This window comes from Thermobia domestica, chromosome 2 (assembly GCF_964235325.1).
Source record: "Thermobia domestica chromosome 2, izTheDome1.hap1.1, whole genome shotgun sequence".
NCBI classification, from domain to species: Eukaryota; Metazoa; Arthropoda; class Insecta; order Zygentoma; family Lepismatidae; genus Thermobia; species Thermobia domestica.
Window position 1 is genome coordinate 149,670,509 of NC_137455.1, and position 19,103 is coordinate 149,689,611.

General features: G+C 32.6%; 1 protein-coding gene across 3 annotated transcripts in view; it reads right to left on the reverse strand.

The window, feature by feature from the left end:
* Positions 1-19,103, reverse strand: part of Tsp (Thrombospondin) — a 265,557-nt gene that overhangs the window by 46,104 nt on the left and 200,350 nt on the right. For 2 of the 3 annotated variants that reach the window (XM_081747107.1, XM_081747091.1), the window contains exons 4-6: positions 10,224-10,359; positions 4,723-4,803; positions 2,299-2,334 (exon numbers count right to left, since the gene is read on the reverse strand). In XM_081747107.1, the coding sequence (XP_081603233.1) occupies positions 2,299-2,334; positions 4,723-4,803; positions 10,224-10,359 (253 nt within the window). The remainder of the gene's footprint in view (positions 1-2,298; positions 2,335-4,722; positions 4,804-10,223; positions 10,360-19,103) is intronic. The other variant, XM_081747100.1, reaches the window with a different exon arrangement.

The following is a 19,103-nucleotide window of genomic DNA, read 5'->3' on the forward strand; positions in this document are numbered from 1 at the left end:
TATAAGTATCTTATAGTAACGCAAATTAAGATTTTTCTAATGTAAGTTAAGTTTATTGCTGAAATTTTAGTCTAAATAGTACTTTAAAATATATTAATTTTCATTTGCTATGCATTATGTATTATAATTTCAATTTCAGTGTATTTAAATTTTAAGTTACTCCTTTTGTCATTATTTCTACTGGACTATATGAAATGATTTATCAAGAACAATATTAAGAGATATCTATGAATTTGCAAATACTTTAAGCTAAGTGGAAACATTACTTTTAGTGCTACTAATAGTAATAATACTTTTTTTAAAAAAAAATCCTATTAGCTACAAAATTTTATGATTAGATAACTTTTTAAAGTTAATAACTGTTAATAAATTTCACTCCAGTGTGTTTAGTGTACAGATAACAATTCAGTGAATTGTGGTGATGTAAATTAACAAAATCTAAAAGTTGCTTTGGTAAGTGTCACTCTTGAAAGTCATCACTCTCTCTTGCGGTTTCTTCATGCACCAACAACTTTCTTTGCAAACAAGTATTATCATGCGCTGTCAAAACAAACCAACTTATTTATTCAGCTCATCCAGAATGTTGATTTATGAAATGTAAAGAAAAAGTATATGTTTCCCAGTAATAATAAATCAATAAATATGAGTAATGAATTCTATAGCGTTAAGAAAATGACATATTTGGTTTATACCACCTTCTCTGTGTACTTAATTAGCAGCCCTGATTTCTGAAACAAAGGCAAGAAAAAGCAGCAATTTCTTATTAAAAAAGATAAGAGACATATTATGTTTACATTACTGTATTAACAGTCTCACACAACCTTTAGGATTATAGTGCTACTATGCTCACATGTTACGAAGATGTTATGTAATGAAAAATATTTATTGAAAATCATGGGTCCGTTTTCTAATAATGATACTAAAATATATAAAAAAATGCATGTTATTCAGTTTCATATACTAAATTTGCTCAATAGCTTTTAGATAAAATAATTGCTGAAGCAACATTATAGTAATGGCAATTTTAGATACAAACCAACCATTAATCACTTAGGCATACAATAGAAAGTATATCGCAGTGGTGATTCTTGAAAGAAGTCGCATCGGTAAAAAATTGAAATATTATTACTACGAAGGAAAGGAAGAGTCATATGGCTTTGGAAAGCCGTATACAGGAATCAGTACGTTAGTAAACTTTCTTCCCTTAGCTTATAGTGATAAAAGCTTTAATTTTTACTGATATGACTTCCCTCAAGAGCCGCCACTGGCATATCATAACAAGTAAACTACACTTAAAATCTAGAATGCTGCTCTTTATATATAAATAGTAGTATATTTTGTAAATGAAAAATAGAATGACAAAACCAGCTTTTCGACAAAGAAGCGTCTTAAACATTTTTAGTTATTAAAAAAAATATTATTATTGAGATAACAGTAACATTATAGACTTGTAATAAAACTTCTAAAGAAGGCATAATGATGCCCCTGTTTCAATTCAGCTTACGTACAAAATTACAGGGCTTTTGTGTAAAACAAGACTGCTGGACATGTTTCCACTTTTTAACTTGACTCTACATAATAGGTGTCTACGTCTATCACTTACCAATTTTGTAATAGTTAAATTTGTAATTTAATGTGCATTCACTACTTGGTCAATTTTAGAAGGTAATTACAACCATTGGTTATGATTTCTAATAAGAGCTTCAGGCGATACACTAATACCTACTTACTGGAAGTCATTTTACATTTTTTCCTGATTATTTACAAAAAAAATGTTTAACAAGAAATCAACATTTGACATCTTTAGCATGATTTTTCTTCAAAATATCATTTGTAAACATAATTTTCTATTAATAAGTGCTAAAATGTCATTATATTTTTCAAAAAATGTTTGGATATTTCTATTTTTTTTTTTTCATGTTCAACTATTAGAATTCCTTGTACCTAACTTATTTGATTAACATGCACAACACATCTTGACATATGTTGACTTTACACATGATCCCAATAGAAGCTAAGGGGATAATAACATAAAAATCCAAGAATCAAATCTAATTATAAAAAATGAATGTCCTAAATACCATATTTAATATATATATTGGAATTAAACGCAACCGAGATGATACAAAAGTTACTCCTTTAACATTGTAAATTAACGTCCCGTAACTGTATTAACTGTATCAAAATTTTTCTAGTAATTGAATGTAGATAAATACTTTGGTTTAGTCCTACTTGATAATAGATATTTTTATGTAGAATTGTAAAATCAATTTATATACTGTGTATTAGTTTACTTACCTCTGTCTTCATAGTCATGTATCACAGGAATATCACCTGCAGGAAGAAACAAAACATACACAAGATAGTTTTAAAAATAAAGTTAATGAAAATCAAAGATGCATTGTGTCTACAAATTATTAACCAGGAAATACAGGAAATGACAGAACAAAGAAACTATTTTCATCTAACTAGTTATTGAATTTCAAACAGGAATATTTCAAGGTGAAAGTACAGAGGTAAAATTTGCAATGCATATTTATTTTCTAAAATGTCGTGGGAATGTACATAAACATTTTGTAGTATTAGTCTGTGTATCATGGATTAATTTTTCTTCTCACGAAGATTGTAACTTTAATCACACAGTTACACGTTCACCCCGGTGCATTTGATAATTGTGCTATGATAAAGACAGCATTAAAGAAGTAAATTGTTCTGCTAAATATATTATTCTAAGAATATGGATAAACTATATAAACAAAAGTAACCTTTCTCCTAACTCACTTTGGTAACGCCAATTCTCTGTTATAAATACATAACACAAATTAAATCAGTAATTACACAAAAATTTTGATACTGCAAATAATAAACAAATATTTAATGGCAGAATATCTACGATAATGATTATGAATAAAAATATTCTTCATACGTATTGATCCTAAGGTGTCATGTTGGTAATGAAGTCAAAGAACTGATAGTCATTAAGAATTATATTCCCAGTAGTATTGTCTCAATCTCTTTCCCCTCTCTTTCTTTCCTTTCCGTTTGTGAAATTTTCATATCCAACGTCCCAAATTACAATGCTTTATATTTTATAGTACATTTATTTACTTTTATATACGTATATAATATATTACAAAATATATTTTATACTTTGTAATTTATTTTACTTTTACTATGAAAAGGTTAATTCATCCATGCAATGACTGATGAGTAAATAAAAGTTACAATTTTATATAGTGGTCTGTGCGTGTAAATTAGCAAGGTCTTAAATAACTCTTTTTCATTATCTTCTAGTTGTTATTAATTACAGTATAATTTTATAAAATGCTCTTTATTATTTCATACAACTTTTTATGCATATTGGATTTAGGTCAAGAGTCTATCATGTCTACAGTATGTTGTGAAATTTATTATATTAAATGCTTAAATTCTTATCTTAAAACAGACACGTTATGTAAACTGGAATAAGATTTGCTTTTCTTATAAAGTACAATATGTTCAAAAACTAATTATTGGGAAATGTGTATTTAACATTTATTATTTTTTATTCAACAACATTTTACAATATGAGCCTGAGTAGTTCCTTCACATCTCGAAAACTGAAAGCAACTATATTATAGTACATGACGCACAGCAGATCAAAATGTACAATTTACAGTTTAAAAGTTTCTCAAAAGATGAAAACGTATGTAACAGTGTGTAATGAAGTGTTGGTTATTACTGTATTGGTACTGACGTAATTAAAAAAGTAGGAATAAATACATGGCAAATGCTGCATTGTGCACAAGAATGCTAATATTCTATTTAGATATTGTTATTCATTAAAAGAAATTATTCACTGTTAATTTATAGTGCATATATTAAGTGTACTATAACATTCTTAAGAATTTTTCAAATATGCATATTTCAAATTCTAAATAGAGGTTAATTTCCTGCAGATTATCTCTTATACATGAACCGTCTTCTGCTGTAGATCTCTGGTAGTAACAGAATAGAGTAATATCTTTAACTAATAAAATCATAAAGTACCCTTTTCCATTTGTTCTCACATTTGATTTATACTTAACTATTATGACAAAATGAAGTAAAATGGTGGTAGGAATTGAATAGAATGATTTTAGTGGTTTTTTGAAACTTCTTTTTCTTTTAATACTTACCTCATTTTTCACCTATTAGCATCCACATTGTTAGGTATGGATGAATACATTAAATACTGATACATTAATACACTGACAGAATCTGATAGAGGATCTAGAACTGAATTTTGGGCTCGAAATTGCAATAGAGACTAGTCCGAAAGAGGTAAAATGTTGGAAATGTTGTGCTGAGACAATCAGTATGCAATTTTAACACATTCAAACGAAAACAAAAATGCAGGCAAGTTACTAAATCACATACTTTGTGTGGAGTTTGGTGTTGGGGAAAAGTGTGAATAAATGTTAATATACAAACACTAAAACTTGACCAATTCATTTTATAACTCATTCATTTAGAAACAAAACAAAATAACACACACATTAATTGAACCAAATTGTTCACATCTTCACTTACCACACTTCAGCCTCATTTGTATATTCATAAAATGCATCGTGTTTAATATGCGGTAAAATTCCGTGCCTTAGTTATTTTCAATCTCGTCACACAATAATCGACTCTGTCTTGAGAAGCCGATGGCAAAATGGCGTGCTGTATTAGTATCTGGTGACGGTAATGCCACCTTACCTGCCTTATGAAAAGTATATCCTTGTCTCAACGGTTTTCTATTTGGGCACTTCTCTGCTTCGTTAGGGCATCTCAGACGGCCTTTAGAAGCACGGACACAAAGATGGTATTTGAAACATTATATAAATCAATAAAATTAATAATTATAATCTCCCTTTGATTTCTTCCAACTATGCCGTGAAGTTACAGCATTTTTACTAGTATAAGCAAGATATGTAATTTTAAGTGTCTGTAAGTTGAATTGACGTTCACATAAATTGATTTCTAAAAAGATTATTACTACTGTTAGAACATTACATTGTAATAAATAATGTACATTACGCAAAAAATTATGCTTTATATATATACGAGGTGTGATACAAAAGTAATGAGTGGCAACAGTGTGCACAAACCGACAAAGTTGCTGCCTTATTTTCACACGACAGTACGTTAACCCTCGCCGTTGACTCAGTACACGTTTGAACTTGCTTCAGTTGATAAACGATTGTTGAGAGCGTTTGAAGTGAAGTTATGTTTGTGAGCTGCGTTACGAAAATGGACCAGCAGTAGAACTTGACCAATGCTCTGCCATCAAATTTTGTGTAAAGCTTAGCAAATCCGCCACTGTGACATATGAAAAGTTAAAAAGGGCCTATGGAGAACATTGTTTTATTCAGGATGCAAGTGTTCAAATGGCAAAAGTCCTTTTTAGAAAGTCAGGTACAAGTGGAAGACTAGCCTCGCCCGGGAAGTTCTTCAACCTGATGACGATGTGGAAACAGTGAAATCCCTTGTGAGGTCAGATCGTCGTCAATTGACAGTGAAAAGGATCAGTGGTAGGTTAAATTTGAACGTGTTTACCGTCCATCAAATTTTAACACAGTATTGACAAACATGATATAAGTATGAACCAAGATGGTTCCAAAGAACTATGTCATTCGGCAGTCTTCAGCTATGATTTTTTACAAAAAAAAAAAGTTTTTGTGGCTCCTCAGTTTCCCTATTCACCAGGTCTCAATTTCCATGACTTCTTTTTATCTCCCTTGCTCAAAAACCATATCCCCTTATCCCCCTTGGCTTAAAAGGGCGCCATTTTAGTAGTTTGGATAATATCTAGAAGAGCGTAACCGTCAAGCTGAAAGGAATTCTAGCAGAAGCCTTCTAGCACTGCTACGAAAATGGAAACAACGCCTCCACCATTATATAGCTGCCTAAGGGTACTATTTTGAATAATAAAATAAAATTTATCGTTACAAGAAAATGTCTCATTACTTTCCTAACACACCTCTTACATATATATAATAGCTATCTTCATCAACATCTTTTACCTTTAGACTGTAGCTTCTTCGGGGCCTTGATTGTGTTATGACCTTCATGCTTAAATGTTATATCTACTGGTTGAACTAGAATTTTGACCATTCAAGTCATTCTAATTTTTCTGCTTTTCACTCAGTTTTATCTTATGACTACTAAAACAAAACAGTCAATGCAAATGTCTACATCTTAAAAATTTCTACGTTTTCTCATTATAATAATTAAGTTAATCTTCCATGAAAGGAGATAAGTTGAAATTTAGATCTATTTAAATTCAAAATAGATAAGGTATGTTGTTCTTGTATTACATTATCCACTAGTTTTCTTAGTTTATGTTGTATTGGCGAAATAATCAATAAGCTTATTAGGCAAACGAAATATTATACACACACACACACACACACACACACACACACATATATATATATATATATATATATATATATATATATATATATATATAGATAGATAGATAGATAGATAGATAGATAGATAGATAGATAGATAGATAGATAGATTGATTGATTGATTGATTGATTGATTGATTGATTGATTGATTGGTAGATAGATACATATCGTCGAGTGACTGATATTTTCGGAATTAAAGCTGTGTCAAGAACAAATGCTGATGATAAAACTTCAAAATGTGCTCTACTTTCATGAACTGGATTGGGTAAAAAATAAATGGGAACTTCGATTATGAGTATAGGTGATTCATAAAGAAATAAATATGCACTGAAACCATAGTCACATGTTTGTGAGAAAGAAACTAGTTTTTGAACCACAGTGAAAGATAATTGGCTTATTATTTTTAATTGACGGAGAAGGAAATGGATATTGAAATCAATAAGTCTAATTTTATTATTAATTCTCACCAACCAAAGATAACTACTGTTGCTTAATCAAAACAACTGCAAAGATGACAATACATTTCAGTTCTTATTTTAAAAGTTATTATAATTTACTTTTAGATATTTTGGATTAAATCTGTACTTTTCAATACATTGTTGATACTAGTTCATTAACAGTGGAAATAAATCTACGTACTTTATTACGTACAAACTTCTTTTAGATTCTAACAGGGGTCAAGCCTGTTTTTAAGCTTCGACGAAAGATTCAAGAATTCTTTCAAAAGTAAACGTGGAAAAACTGAATTTAATTGTCAATCTAGACTGGGATACGAGGCCATCAGTGTACAATTAACAAAGGTTTGAGATGAGGAGCCTAGAACCTACAAAATACTGAAATAATAATAATAATAATAATAATAATAATAATAATAATAATAATAATAATAATAATAATAATAATAATAATAATAATAATAATAATAATCTTGTTCTTGATTACATCACGACTGAACAAAAATCTTGCACTGCTGTAGTTTCATTAGCCTCATGTTGAATACATAAATTAAAAACGAATAAATAAGAATTAGAAATAGTTGACCAACCCGCATGTTTTACTTTTTACTGTTGTTATTATTTTCGAATCCACCCTACCCAGAAGCTGAAAAAAGAAGTAATGGACAAGAGAGTTATTTCAGGAAAGAGACTAGACAATGCTTTCACTAATTATCGTTGCATGTCGTTTGAAATCTTTGCTTCAAGGTCGACTCAACCACTCCCTTGCAAGTAATACATACATAAAATTTGACGTGACAAGCCCATACACTTTCAAGCAACAAAGGTCATGTGTATCGTCAACCAGACCGATACAATATTGTACATTTTTGTATTCTTGTCATCTGCCAAAGTCAATATGCAAATAAGTATATTGTGATGACAAAAGATAACAACAACAATTTCCATATTGTTGCAGTTTATTTTGAATACGCACAAAAGACAAAAAGCGACAGTGAGAGAACCATTAAATCACTACATGCACCGAATACTTTTCAATGTATGTTTTATATATTCGCTCCTTTATGGTTGATGATATCACGGATGGAAGGGGAGTTCATGAACTTTTTGTATGAAATATTGACCGTGACAGATATGATGTCATTGAACTGATATCACTAGACAGTTACTAATTGAAGAAAATCGATTATGTATACAGTCATCGAAACAAAATAACTTCCGGTTTTTAACATAACTTCAAAATTACCAAGATCAAAGGAAAGTGTAATGATGAATTTTAAAATCTACAGAATTAAGAAATGTTTCGAGGTTAATAGAGTCTATAGGCTAAATCTGAATCATCTTATCTTGTGGACTTACATAAATTCAACCTTAGATTTGTAGGAAACGACAATGATTGGAATTTCCTCTCTACGTCATTCTAGTGATATAATTTGGTCAGACAATAAGGTTGGGTGAAAGCTTGCCTCGAAAGGGAGGAGGGCTTAAGACGGAAGTGTGTAACTGAAATTTGAGAATAGAAAATAAAATAGTTGAAGCATTTAAACAAATTACGAACTCTGAAATGTAAAATGAAAACTTCATAATCTAGATAAAACGTTTTAATCAGGCCATATTCCGAAAATAAACATCTCTCTTGAAAATGATATAGCTATTATATATATTTTTTCTCCTTTTTATCTTATGACACGTGGGATGTATCTACAAAATGTATTGAACGCTCGTGTTATGAATACTTAATAGAATATTAGTATAAATTCGAGGTACTTCAGTGTTAAAACTCAATGTTACTTAACAAGTCAGGTTAACATTTCTCATATAAATATGGGGGGTGGCGCACGAAATCTGACCCGGCACGCCACGAACATATACAAAAATACATACAAAGCGCAAAGGTTTGGTTAGTGAAATGAACTTACTTACTTACTTACTTTAATTTTCTGAAGTGATCTTGTGATCTTGTCTTGTCTTTTGCAGTAGATGCTGAAAATGACCACCTTGTATTTCAATGCATTTTTGTGCGCGCATTAACATGTTATTATACATTTTGCGCAACTCTGCCGCATCAATTGCCAAAATCTCATTACGAATATTGTCCTTCAGGTCTTCTAATGTTTCTGGATTATTTGCGTACACTTTTCCCTTTAGATTACCCCACAAATAGAAGTCACAAGTGGTCAGGTCCGGCAAACGCGGCGGCCACAATCCTTTGCTGATAGTAATTTATTCTGTGAATCTTTCACGAATTCGTGGTGGTGACTCGCGTGAAGTGATAGGTTGCCCCATCCTGTTGAAAGAAGGCATAAAAACGTTCATGGGGCGTCAATTGCTCTTAAAATTCCTCAAATTTTTGCATATACACATCAAAAAATGTTGTTTCAAAAAAAATATATGGGACTTACAATCCGAGTTGCTGACACAGCACACCAGACTCCTATTTTCTGATCGTTAAGAGGTTCCTCATGAATCTTATGGGGATTGGTTGTTGATCAGTATCTGCTGTTTTGGGTATTTATATGTCCTGTCAGATGGAACCAGGCTTCATCACTCACAAAATACAGCATTCGGCCCAACATTCCATTATGACCCGTTTCTAGTAACCACGTGCGTCAATTCACACGTTTTTGCTTATCTCCCTCATTCAGTTCTTGGACACATGTCACTTTGTACGGCTTCATCCGTAGATCTTGACAAGATCTACGCGAAATGTTCACTTGTTGCGACTATTTCCGTATCGACTTCTCTGGACTCTGGATCATTCGTGCTTGAATATCCGCGATCACAGCAGGTGTACAAACAGACGGAGCTTGACTTTTTTTCCCACACTGCACCTGTAGTACACCATTTCTTCACCAAATCCTGTATACTGCTCTTTGCCGGTACGGAAACGCCAGGAAACTTCCTTTCCAAAAATGTTCTGCCTTTCGTTAAATGAATCGGTAGACACGTACACCTTCACTATTGCTATTATTTCTTGTAGATAATACATCTCGCTGAGATTTACTTCATACGTCTTAACAAAGTCTTCACGGCTTTCATACTGAAAACTGACAACACATTACACAAGCGTTGTCGCAACAATAGATGATAAAAAAAAAGTTTTCGCAACAATAGACGATAATGCTTTGTCTGCCTGTCTGTTGCGGACCGGTTTTTCGTGTGCCACCCGGTATAATGTCATATACTTTTCTTGGTAAAATATTAACGGCTTATTTTAACATTTAACCCCTGTACTAGTTCAAAGTAAAATTATTTTAAGTTCAATAAATTTCACTATAAACAAGCTTACGAATTAAAGTAAAAATTAAGTAAAAGCATGAAAAACAGACATAGCCTATTACTCACCTCTTCTGTAGGTGTAAATCTCATTTGCAGCTGGTTCAATAGCCTGCATTTGACTAGTTGGACAGTTGTTTCTATTAAGAACATTGCGTATCCCTGTATCTCCATCAACTTCCATCACATAGCGTCTTTCACGAAACTGAAAACATAAGATTTTTATAAATTTTAAGGTTACTCATTTAATATAGCAATCGATTGTAATCAATCTATAATTGATATACTTCAAATTGTGATAGGAATATTTAGACGATTTTAAATTAGAGGCAAGTACACTTCCTAATAGCATGCTAATTATGTACTGTTTTGAAAATATATTCATAGTTTTCAACGGGGGCAATGAATGCTGGGTCAAATGGCAATAATGTATTCGTAGTGGAATATTTTTTCGAGTATAGTGATTTTGCTAATGTAATGTTAAGTTTGCCTACCTAAATAGTTCAGGCACCATTTCAACATCGAGAGAGATGGAGAAATCCAGGCTTAACACCCGAATTTCAAATAGGGTTGCCAACTCTGGAAAATAAAAAACCGGCACCCCCCAAAATTCCCTATGACATGGGTCTAAGTGTGAAGTCTCTGTTCGAACCTATCCCTGGGAAGGAAATGTACTATCGTAAACAAAAGTATATTAGCACCTGTATTCTGCATATCTTTACTACATTCACTAATAAGCTTAATAGATGTACCCTACATTGTGCTAGAAATAAGAAACTGAAATCGGCATTGATCATTTTATTGTATTTATCAGTAACTACCACTTTTTTAAAAAAATATATATATATATCGAAACAGATGAACACAAGTTGTATTAATCTTTACATGACAATTTTGGTTTTGGAAAATGAAATTTATTCTTTAAACTTATACTTCAACTGCAGAAAATTGCTTTAAGAAATCCTTTTTCATTCTCAATAAATGTATGAAATTCCTTACAAGTTAATTTCAAAATTTTCCCGGTACAGTCCCTGTCACCTCTTTAAAATTATCTAAACAAATGGACAAAATATATTAATCGTTGATAGATGGTGAAAAGTGACAAATTTGGATTTACAGAATGAAAATTACTTTTTAAGTCTACACTTCGAACTAGATGAAATTGTTTCATTTTCATGAGCCCACACAGTTGTTTTGGCGACCTAAGAACTCCCTACTACTGATTGATACAATTGTACTGAAGTTCTTTGGAAATGATCTGCCGTATCCGATTTTTTCAGGTTATATAGATGTTGAAATGACATCTTTTACGTTGTACTGCATTGTTGGCAAAGTAATTGCTCTCTGTATCTACTGAGGAATCATGATGCTTACACGATCAATGCTCCATGACCTCTTCTGAAGACTGTGAACCACTTCGCAAACTAAATCATTCTTTCAATTTTACGTCTCACGGTTATGCCACGCAAGGCTAAAGGAGACAGATGATTACTGAAAGTGAATGATTATGAAAATTGATTGGTGAAATGAGCATGTGGGAGAAAAAAAGGAAAACTTCGAGAAAACCCACGTAAACTATTTTGTTCACTAGAAACTCAATAATCTGGGACCAAACTATTCTACCGCTGAGCCATCGTGTCCCAAAAAGCGCAACACTTGCGGTATCAACATTTGCTGTATTGCGACATTTGCGGTACTTCAAGTATTGACATTTGTGGTACCTGGACATTTGCGGTACTATTTAAAATAACTCATTCTCCAAGGTGAGAGAGGACATTTTCGAGTGTTCAGTTGGAGGACAGGTACACTGCTACGAAAACACCAAATTTTAACACATTGCTGTAGCCAGCAAGGAGAGAATAACATGACCTTCACGGGACATGGGCTTTTTGCATACTAAAAGCAGATTTTAAAAAAAAAATCTTTTTTTTTTTCAGAATATAAACCATTATTAACTCACCATACATACATACAAACCTTTCTCGCTGCACCTAAGAACATATAAATGCAAATATAAGGATCAATTCTACAGAAAACGGAAAGAACAATTACTAGGATACATGGTATACATATCTGAAAGACATAAACAAATGCTTATTTATGATTGGCTAAAACTGGAACGTGTAAATAAATCCTTGTCTCTGATTGGTCTAATGCCTGACTGATATTTAACGGAAATTTCTACAAAATATTTATATATTTTTTGTCTTCTTTTATAGTCTTCTTAACAGTTTTCCAATAACTACTTGCCAATGGTTACTCGGAGTTGAAATATAATATTCTTTCTTCATTTTAACATATTGAGATATTTGCAATTATGCATAAGTATTACGGGATTATTTATCTGAAGAACAACTTGATAGCGGAGTGACTTGTCACAACAGTGGTCCATTGTTATGAACATATTTAGGGACTTTGGTCAGATCAAGCTCGCAATAAGTATAAGAAACAAGGTCAAAATCAACTTTCAATGAATTAGTAATTTATTTTCTGATTTATAATAGAGTTATAGTACATTAGTAGATAGCTTCTCTTCTGGAAATTACTCCAACTTTTGAATATGTGCCATTTTCCTCAAGAATTTTTTGACATCTTTCGAGGCTACACATTCAGTTAATACGTTTTTTATTCTCTCCATCTTATGTACTGACGTTGTCTGCGTTTGCCTTCAATGTTTAAAGTTCTGCTTTCATATCGTTGTCCACAGCCTCACGTTTTAGATACTTTACAAAACGGTACACATTGGGAGTTGACTTACCTAATGATTTGAGTCTGTGGTTTCACTGTTAACATTATTCTTTCCCTGCTGTTGATTCGAGTAGCTGCACATGGAGATGTCAATACGGGGAGTGTTTGACTACAGCTCTACAAAATAGTCTAAAAACCTCTCAAGTCTTTCGTGATATGGTGCATTTTCCATAATGGAAAGCCACTAAACATCGACATGATCTACAGGAAGAAATGGTAGAGCAGAACACATTCTGAGGAGAGCCTCACCTCTGGAACTGATTTGTAATCATTTGTGAGTCCTGATTCCTGAACCTTTTATATCCACAAGCCCTGATTAAAATGGAATTACACCCACTAATGTGCGTTTCTTGGTACAGTGTTCTTAGAGATGTTATCGCAGCTTGATCGAAATCCAATTTCATTAATTTTGGATTCCAATCATTAATATTAGCCTTCACCAAACTGAAAAATCTCTGATACGTCTTACTAGCTCTAGTTGGTAAGAGGCTGAAGACCAAAGGAATAATATTTGCTTCTTCCAAGTTACTTCCGATGTCTGCTTGTGTTGTCTATAATTGGGCAAACTTCTGACTACAACATTTAAATGTTCAGTCCATGAAAAGCGTAGCGATCTCAGTTGTACACTGCCTTCCCTTCGCAGTGCAAAATATTAGCATCTTCCTTCCTCTGTGGCGTTATCTGAAAGCAGGAAGTTCTCGCATCATCTATTATCAGAATATACACACATTCCACGGTGTGTTCCGCAAATGCCCCACTGTCTAAAGGAAAATTTTGAACAGTACCGCAAATGTCCTGATACCGTCCCAAATAAAGTAAGTCATGAATTAGACAGAAGACAATCTATGAGGAAATGTCTTTAACACAAATTTAAAATTATTTGAATATTTCGGTTAAATTCTGTATTAATAGCATAGCTACAATTTATTATTGAACATGCTAAGTGGGAGAGCTTCCACATTTGGAGATAAAGAGTTTTAAACCTCAGTACAAGAGAGATTTGTGGTAGATAAACTTTGTATGCGGGGTTTCATCAAGATATTCGAGTTTCATTTTGCTTTCTGAGAATTCTCGCATAATTTTGTTGCATTTATACAATTTGTCTTTCGTAGTAGGTGTACGCAATATAATAGGGTCTATACGACGTCAAACTTAAGATGTTGTTTCGATTCTCTAATATTCAATTATTAAAAGTTGGAATTGACTGTCTAGCTACATGTAGCATATTTTTCCTTATTTTATATTGTGAATTTCTAAAGAAAACATAAAATACTAAATCCCCGACCATGCGAGTTTATGATGGATAACATCGTGTCCATGAGTTTTCTTCAGGTTCTCCCGTTTCCTCCCACATTAGCATTACATAAATTTCTTCATAATAGTTCACTTTTATTAATCAACTTCCTCTTTCAGCCTAAATCATAGTGTGAAGTACTATTACCCTAAATAGAATATTCAAATAAAATATTCCGAGAATAACATATCTATGTAATAAATACTCAATTGACACTAAATAATACTGTTTCCACATATGGAGGAAAGAAAACCTTTCATCTATGAGAAATCTTTCATTTTGTTCCCTTGTCGTGGACGGCTATTTTCTAAGTGAAAAAACAAATAAGCGTTTTGATTATTCATAGAATTTCGTCAAAATTCATTCCGAGTTGTCGGCGATTATTGTGACACAAACAAAAGAAGGGAAACAAGATGTCAGACTGATGAATACAGTGACTGCATTTTCTAAGCGACAGAAGTAATCTTTGCATTAGAGAAAAACATGAAAAAGGATGCCGAAATCAGATTGAAGCTGGAAAGCTTCACGTAGCTAGCTGGAAATTCTCCAGCGGATGAGTTATCTTTCTCTTTATGGTTATTGCCGTGTGGAAAATAATCTTAACGGAACGAAATGAAGGTCGAATTAACATTGGTTTATTTTCTCATTCAATTTGAATTGCTCACTTACAATGTGTTTACAAAAAAAAAAAAAAAAAAAAAAAAAAAAATGCATAAGAACCTAGCAAATATAGATATAATACAAATAATGAATTCAGTTGAAACTTCGAATAATAGTTATTATTATTATTATTATTATTTTCGTCTTTAGCCGTATACTATCTGATCACCACATCTGGATTTTCTAGTTCTAGACATTTTACTTAGCTGAGTCCTCGGTACAATGGTTCTTTTGTAGTTTATATATATATATATATATATATATATATATATATATATATATATATATATATATATATATATAGGTTTCATTGTGTAAAATGAAACTAAATGAAATCTGTAGTTTTTCTATAGGGTCAATCCATGCTAAGTAATCGAGACAAGAGAAAAATTGCCGCTCAACCTTTTCAAAAAATAAATCTGATTTTTGCATTAAGGTTTATCCTATATCAAGGTGCTTCAAAACCACAATTAATTATTTATAATTAATGGGATGTTATAAAAATAATTAATTGTGGTTTTGAAGTACAATAGGATATAGGATATGGGATAAACATTCATGAGAAAATTAGATTTTTTTGGAGATGTTCGAGAGGCACATGCTTGATGACTTAGAATGGATTGACTCTATACCTAATGAAAGTTAATAATTATGTGAAAAAATAAGTGGAATGAGAATGTGTAAAGAAACAGAAGAAACTCAATAAAACCCACAGACACGATGTTGTTCACCACAAACTTACATGGCCTGGGATCGAACCACGAATTCTTTGCACCGGAGAGATCTGTTTTGTTTATGGTAAACACAAGGTAAAATAAATCTTTGAGTTTAACGTCCCACGTTTATGCCCTTTAGGCTAAGGGGGACAATGATTCAAGCAAGTGAATGATGATGGAAGAACTGGTGGAATGGGAAAGTCGGAGGAAACAGGAGTATCCCGAGAAAACCCACGGACACGGTGTTGTCCACCACAAACTTACTTGGTCGGGAATTTCACCAAAGGTAAGCGTTCTACCATTGAGCCACTGTCTCTCCAATGGTAAACACTAAGTAGAAACACTGTTAAGAAATAGGAACTTGTTGATATTGTGTACTTGACATCTAAAAGCAGATGTTAATAGGGGAATATGAATAAGGCTATCAAATGTCCCAATTTAGTCGAGGCAGTTCTTTCCTTCTGGTCCTAGTCTCTACTTTTGTTTTCAAGACGGGACACGAAAATGTCCCTAATCTTTCTTAAGCAGTCAGTTATTTTATTAGACACAGCTATTGTGGTTTTTCTTGCTAAACTCAAAAAGGTTCATTGCTAGTAGTATAAATTAAAATCAAATCTTTAGAAATTTTACGTCCCACGATTATGCGACTAGGCTAAAGGAGATGGTGGTGATGAGAAATGAGTGAAATGGTGGAATGAAGAAAGTGGGAGGAAACGGGAGAAACCCGAGAAAACGCACCCACTCGGTGCTTGTTTACCACAAAGTTCACTTGGCGCGAGTTGAGATCGAACCAAGGACCCCATGCACCAGGTGCTAGCAGTATAATTTAAATCACCATAATCACATTTTACCCAAAGACATTAATATTTTTTAAAAACGGAAATAACGTAAGTACTCTGTAGTGGTGGTTAAGAAAATTAAAATCTCAGAATACAAGAATGCTTCGAATTCTATTTTAAGAAATAGGTCCCGGCATATAGTATAGTGTCTATACATACGTATAAATTAAAACGAGTGCGTCGATGATTACTTGATAACTCCTCCTAGAAAACTGCATCTTTTTTTAATGATTCTCGGTACATGAGTGGACTCTGGTCTAATATTTTCCATAAGGAAGGAGAGACATGTAAAAATAATCGAAAAAATAACCTATATTAGTGTCCAATTCATAATTTTCAGGTTCGTTGAGATGAATAGTGACACTTTCGATCCCCTTTCAATCCAAATTCATCAACCATCCATATTTTAAGGGATAAAGGTTTCAAATACTTTCCATAAACCTATTTTTCCCATGCGAAGAACGGCTATTTCAGCTAATCGCATGTTAAATCAATCAATTGATAACGGGATAAAACTTCAGCTGCTGGAGTTGACCATAAAAGTAAAGCTTCGAACAAAACTTCTTCCCTCATGTAAAATAATTCGATTATTATGATAATAAATTGTGCAACTTCTATGATAAATATTTTTAGGTCAACTCTAATCATGCGTGGTTCGGACATTGATATGATTTATTATGTATGTATGCTAAATATACACATTGTGTAAGTTACTGACCTTTAGGATACAAAGGCGTTTGATTCGTAACAATGTTTTGTTAAAGATTTTGAACAATACTCAAGCAGTAAGAAACCGAGTGAGGCTTCCTAGGTAACATGCCTGATGGAATTAACACAAGAAAAGCTGTAGTGTCTTTTCAGATGTCGATTATCTTGTGGATCTCTTGCTGTTCATGGGTGGGGCCTTGAATGACATGGGAGGAACCGCGCTTATTCTTCGGTGTACGTCTTCGAGACTTAACATGTGTGCCCTGCTTTATTTATATTCTATATTTATTTTTTTGTTTAGTTGTTTTATTTCGTATTTGAATGAAAGAGAATCCTTACATACAAAAAGTGGTAAAACTTCAAAATTTGCTTTCCAGCAGAAGTCGCCAGTTGGAGATACATATCTTAATATCCTTCATCCTAGTTTAGTTTTAAAATACGTGACACTTTTATAAATTGGCAACTTTTATTATTATTTTTTTAAAAGTGTCACCATAATAACTTTAAAATACTGAAAGTGAAGCAATTTTTAAAGTTATTTTAACAACTTATCTAATTTTTCCTTACATGCCGGTACGTTAACAGATGAAGTTATTAGAGCTTCCTGAGAAACCTAAAAATGAAGTCACAAGCTTATTGAGAAACATATGACAGTATAGCTAATAATTATCTATTTTTAATTTAACGTCCCATTCTTATGTATCAAGGCTAAGGGAGACTATAATGAAATGGGTGGTAATGGTGAAATAACGAAAGTGAGAGGAAACGGAAGAATCCTGAGATAACCCACGAATATGGTGTTTGTCCACCACAAAGTCCATTTGGAGCGAGCTGGGATCGAACTAGGGACCGTGCACATCAAAGGTGAACAATCTATCACTGAACCACTGCGATAACAATAGTTATAAGTTACTTTGATAATAGTGAATATATATACATTTGTTGTTTTGTCTGATATTTATGGATAAAACCTCTAATTATGATGAAAATGTCACGTAGAATTGTGGGGAATCAAGGTCAGGAATTAATTGCCCTTTCAAGTTTACCTTACTTTCTTTTAATATGCGTCAAATCACACTATGTTTTCTCCCTGAACTCCCTCGTGGCATATGGCATCTTTTCTCATCTCATTTCGAACATGAAAATATAATTCTCGAATCGAATCGACTTGACTCGTTTTCGAGATAACACGAGAAATTTCACAAGTGTTTTGTGGACAACACTAGTTCACCTAAAGTTTAGGCTTCAAACACAGTTTTAACATTACGTGATTTATTGCTTAACAACTAGAAATTGATAAAGTGATTGTCTGAACATGATGAAGAGCATTTATCAACGTTTAAAGGTAAAAGTCATTGTAGAATATACTCCAATAATAAATATGGTTTAAAGGTTGTTATATCGTATTCCTCGTGAGTTTCTCATGATGCGGAAGGATTCTGATAAATTCCAGATGAAATTTTTAAAAAATAAGGATTTTTTTGTTCATAAATTTACAAAACAACAAGAAAAAAGCTTTCAGAGAATGAATACGAGACGAAAAAACCTTATTTCTCGTCTCGTGAGCAACACTAGTCCCATTCCCAGTGGAAGCGTAGCCTCGCTGCTGAACTCCAAATCAAGAAATTAACCAAGCAACTTTTCTCCATAAAATGTTTTTTTTTTTTAATTATAACGCCAGTGCTGCAAAAAAAAATATATATATATATATATATATCACACACACGAAATTCTACATGAGAGAAATACGCACATGTATACAGCTCTTCTTCCATAATTATTGAAGTTAGCACCTCACGGATTTGTAATCCTTTGCAGGACCATTCTGTACGTCGGAACGAACTAATATTGATTAGCGTCTTTTTTTCTAACATGTGTTATAATATAGTTCATTATACACCTCACGGATTTGTAATCCTTTGCAGCACCATTCTGTACGTCGGAACGAACTAATATTGATTAGCGTCTTTTTTTCTAACATGTG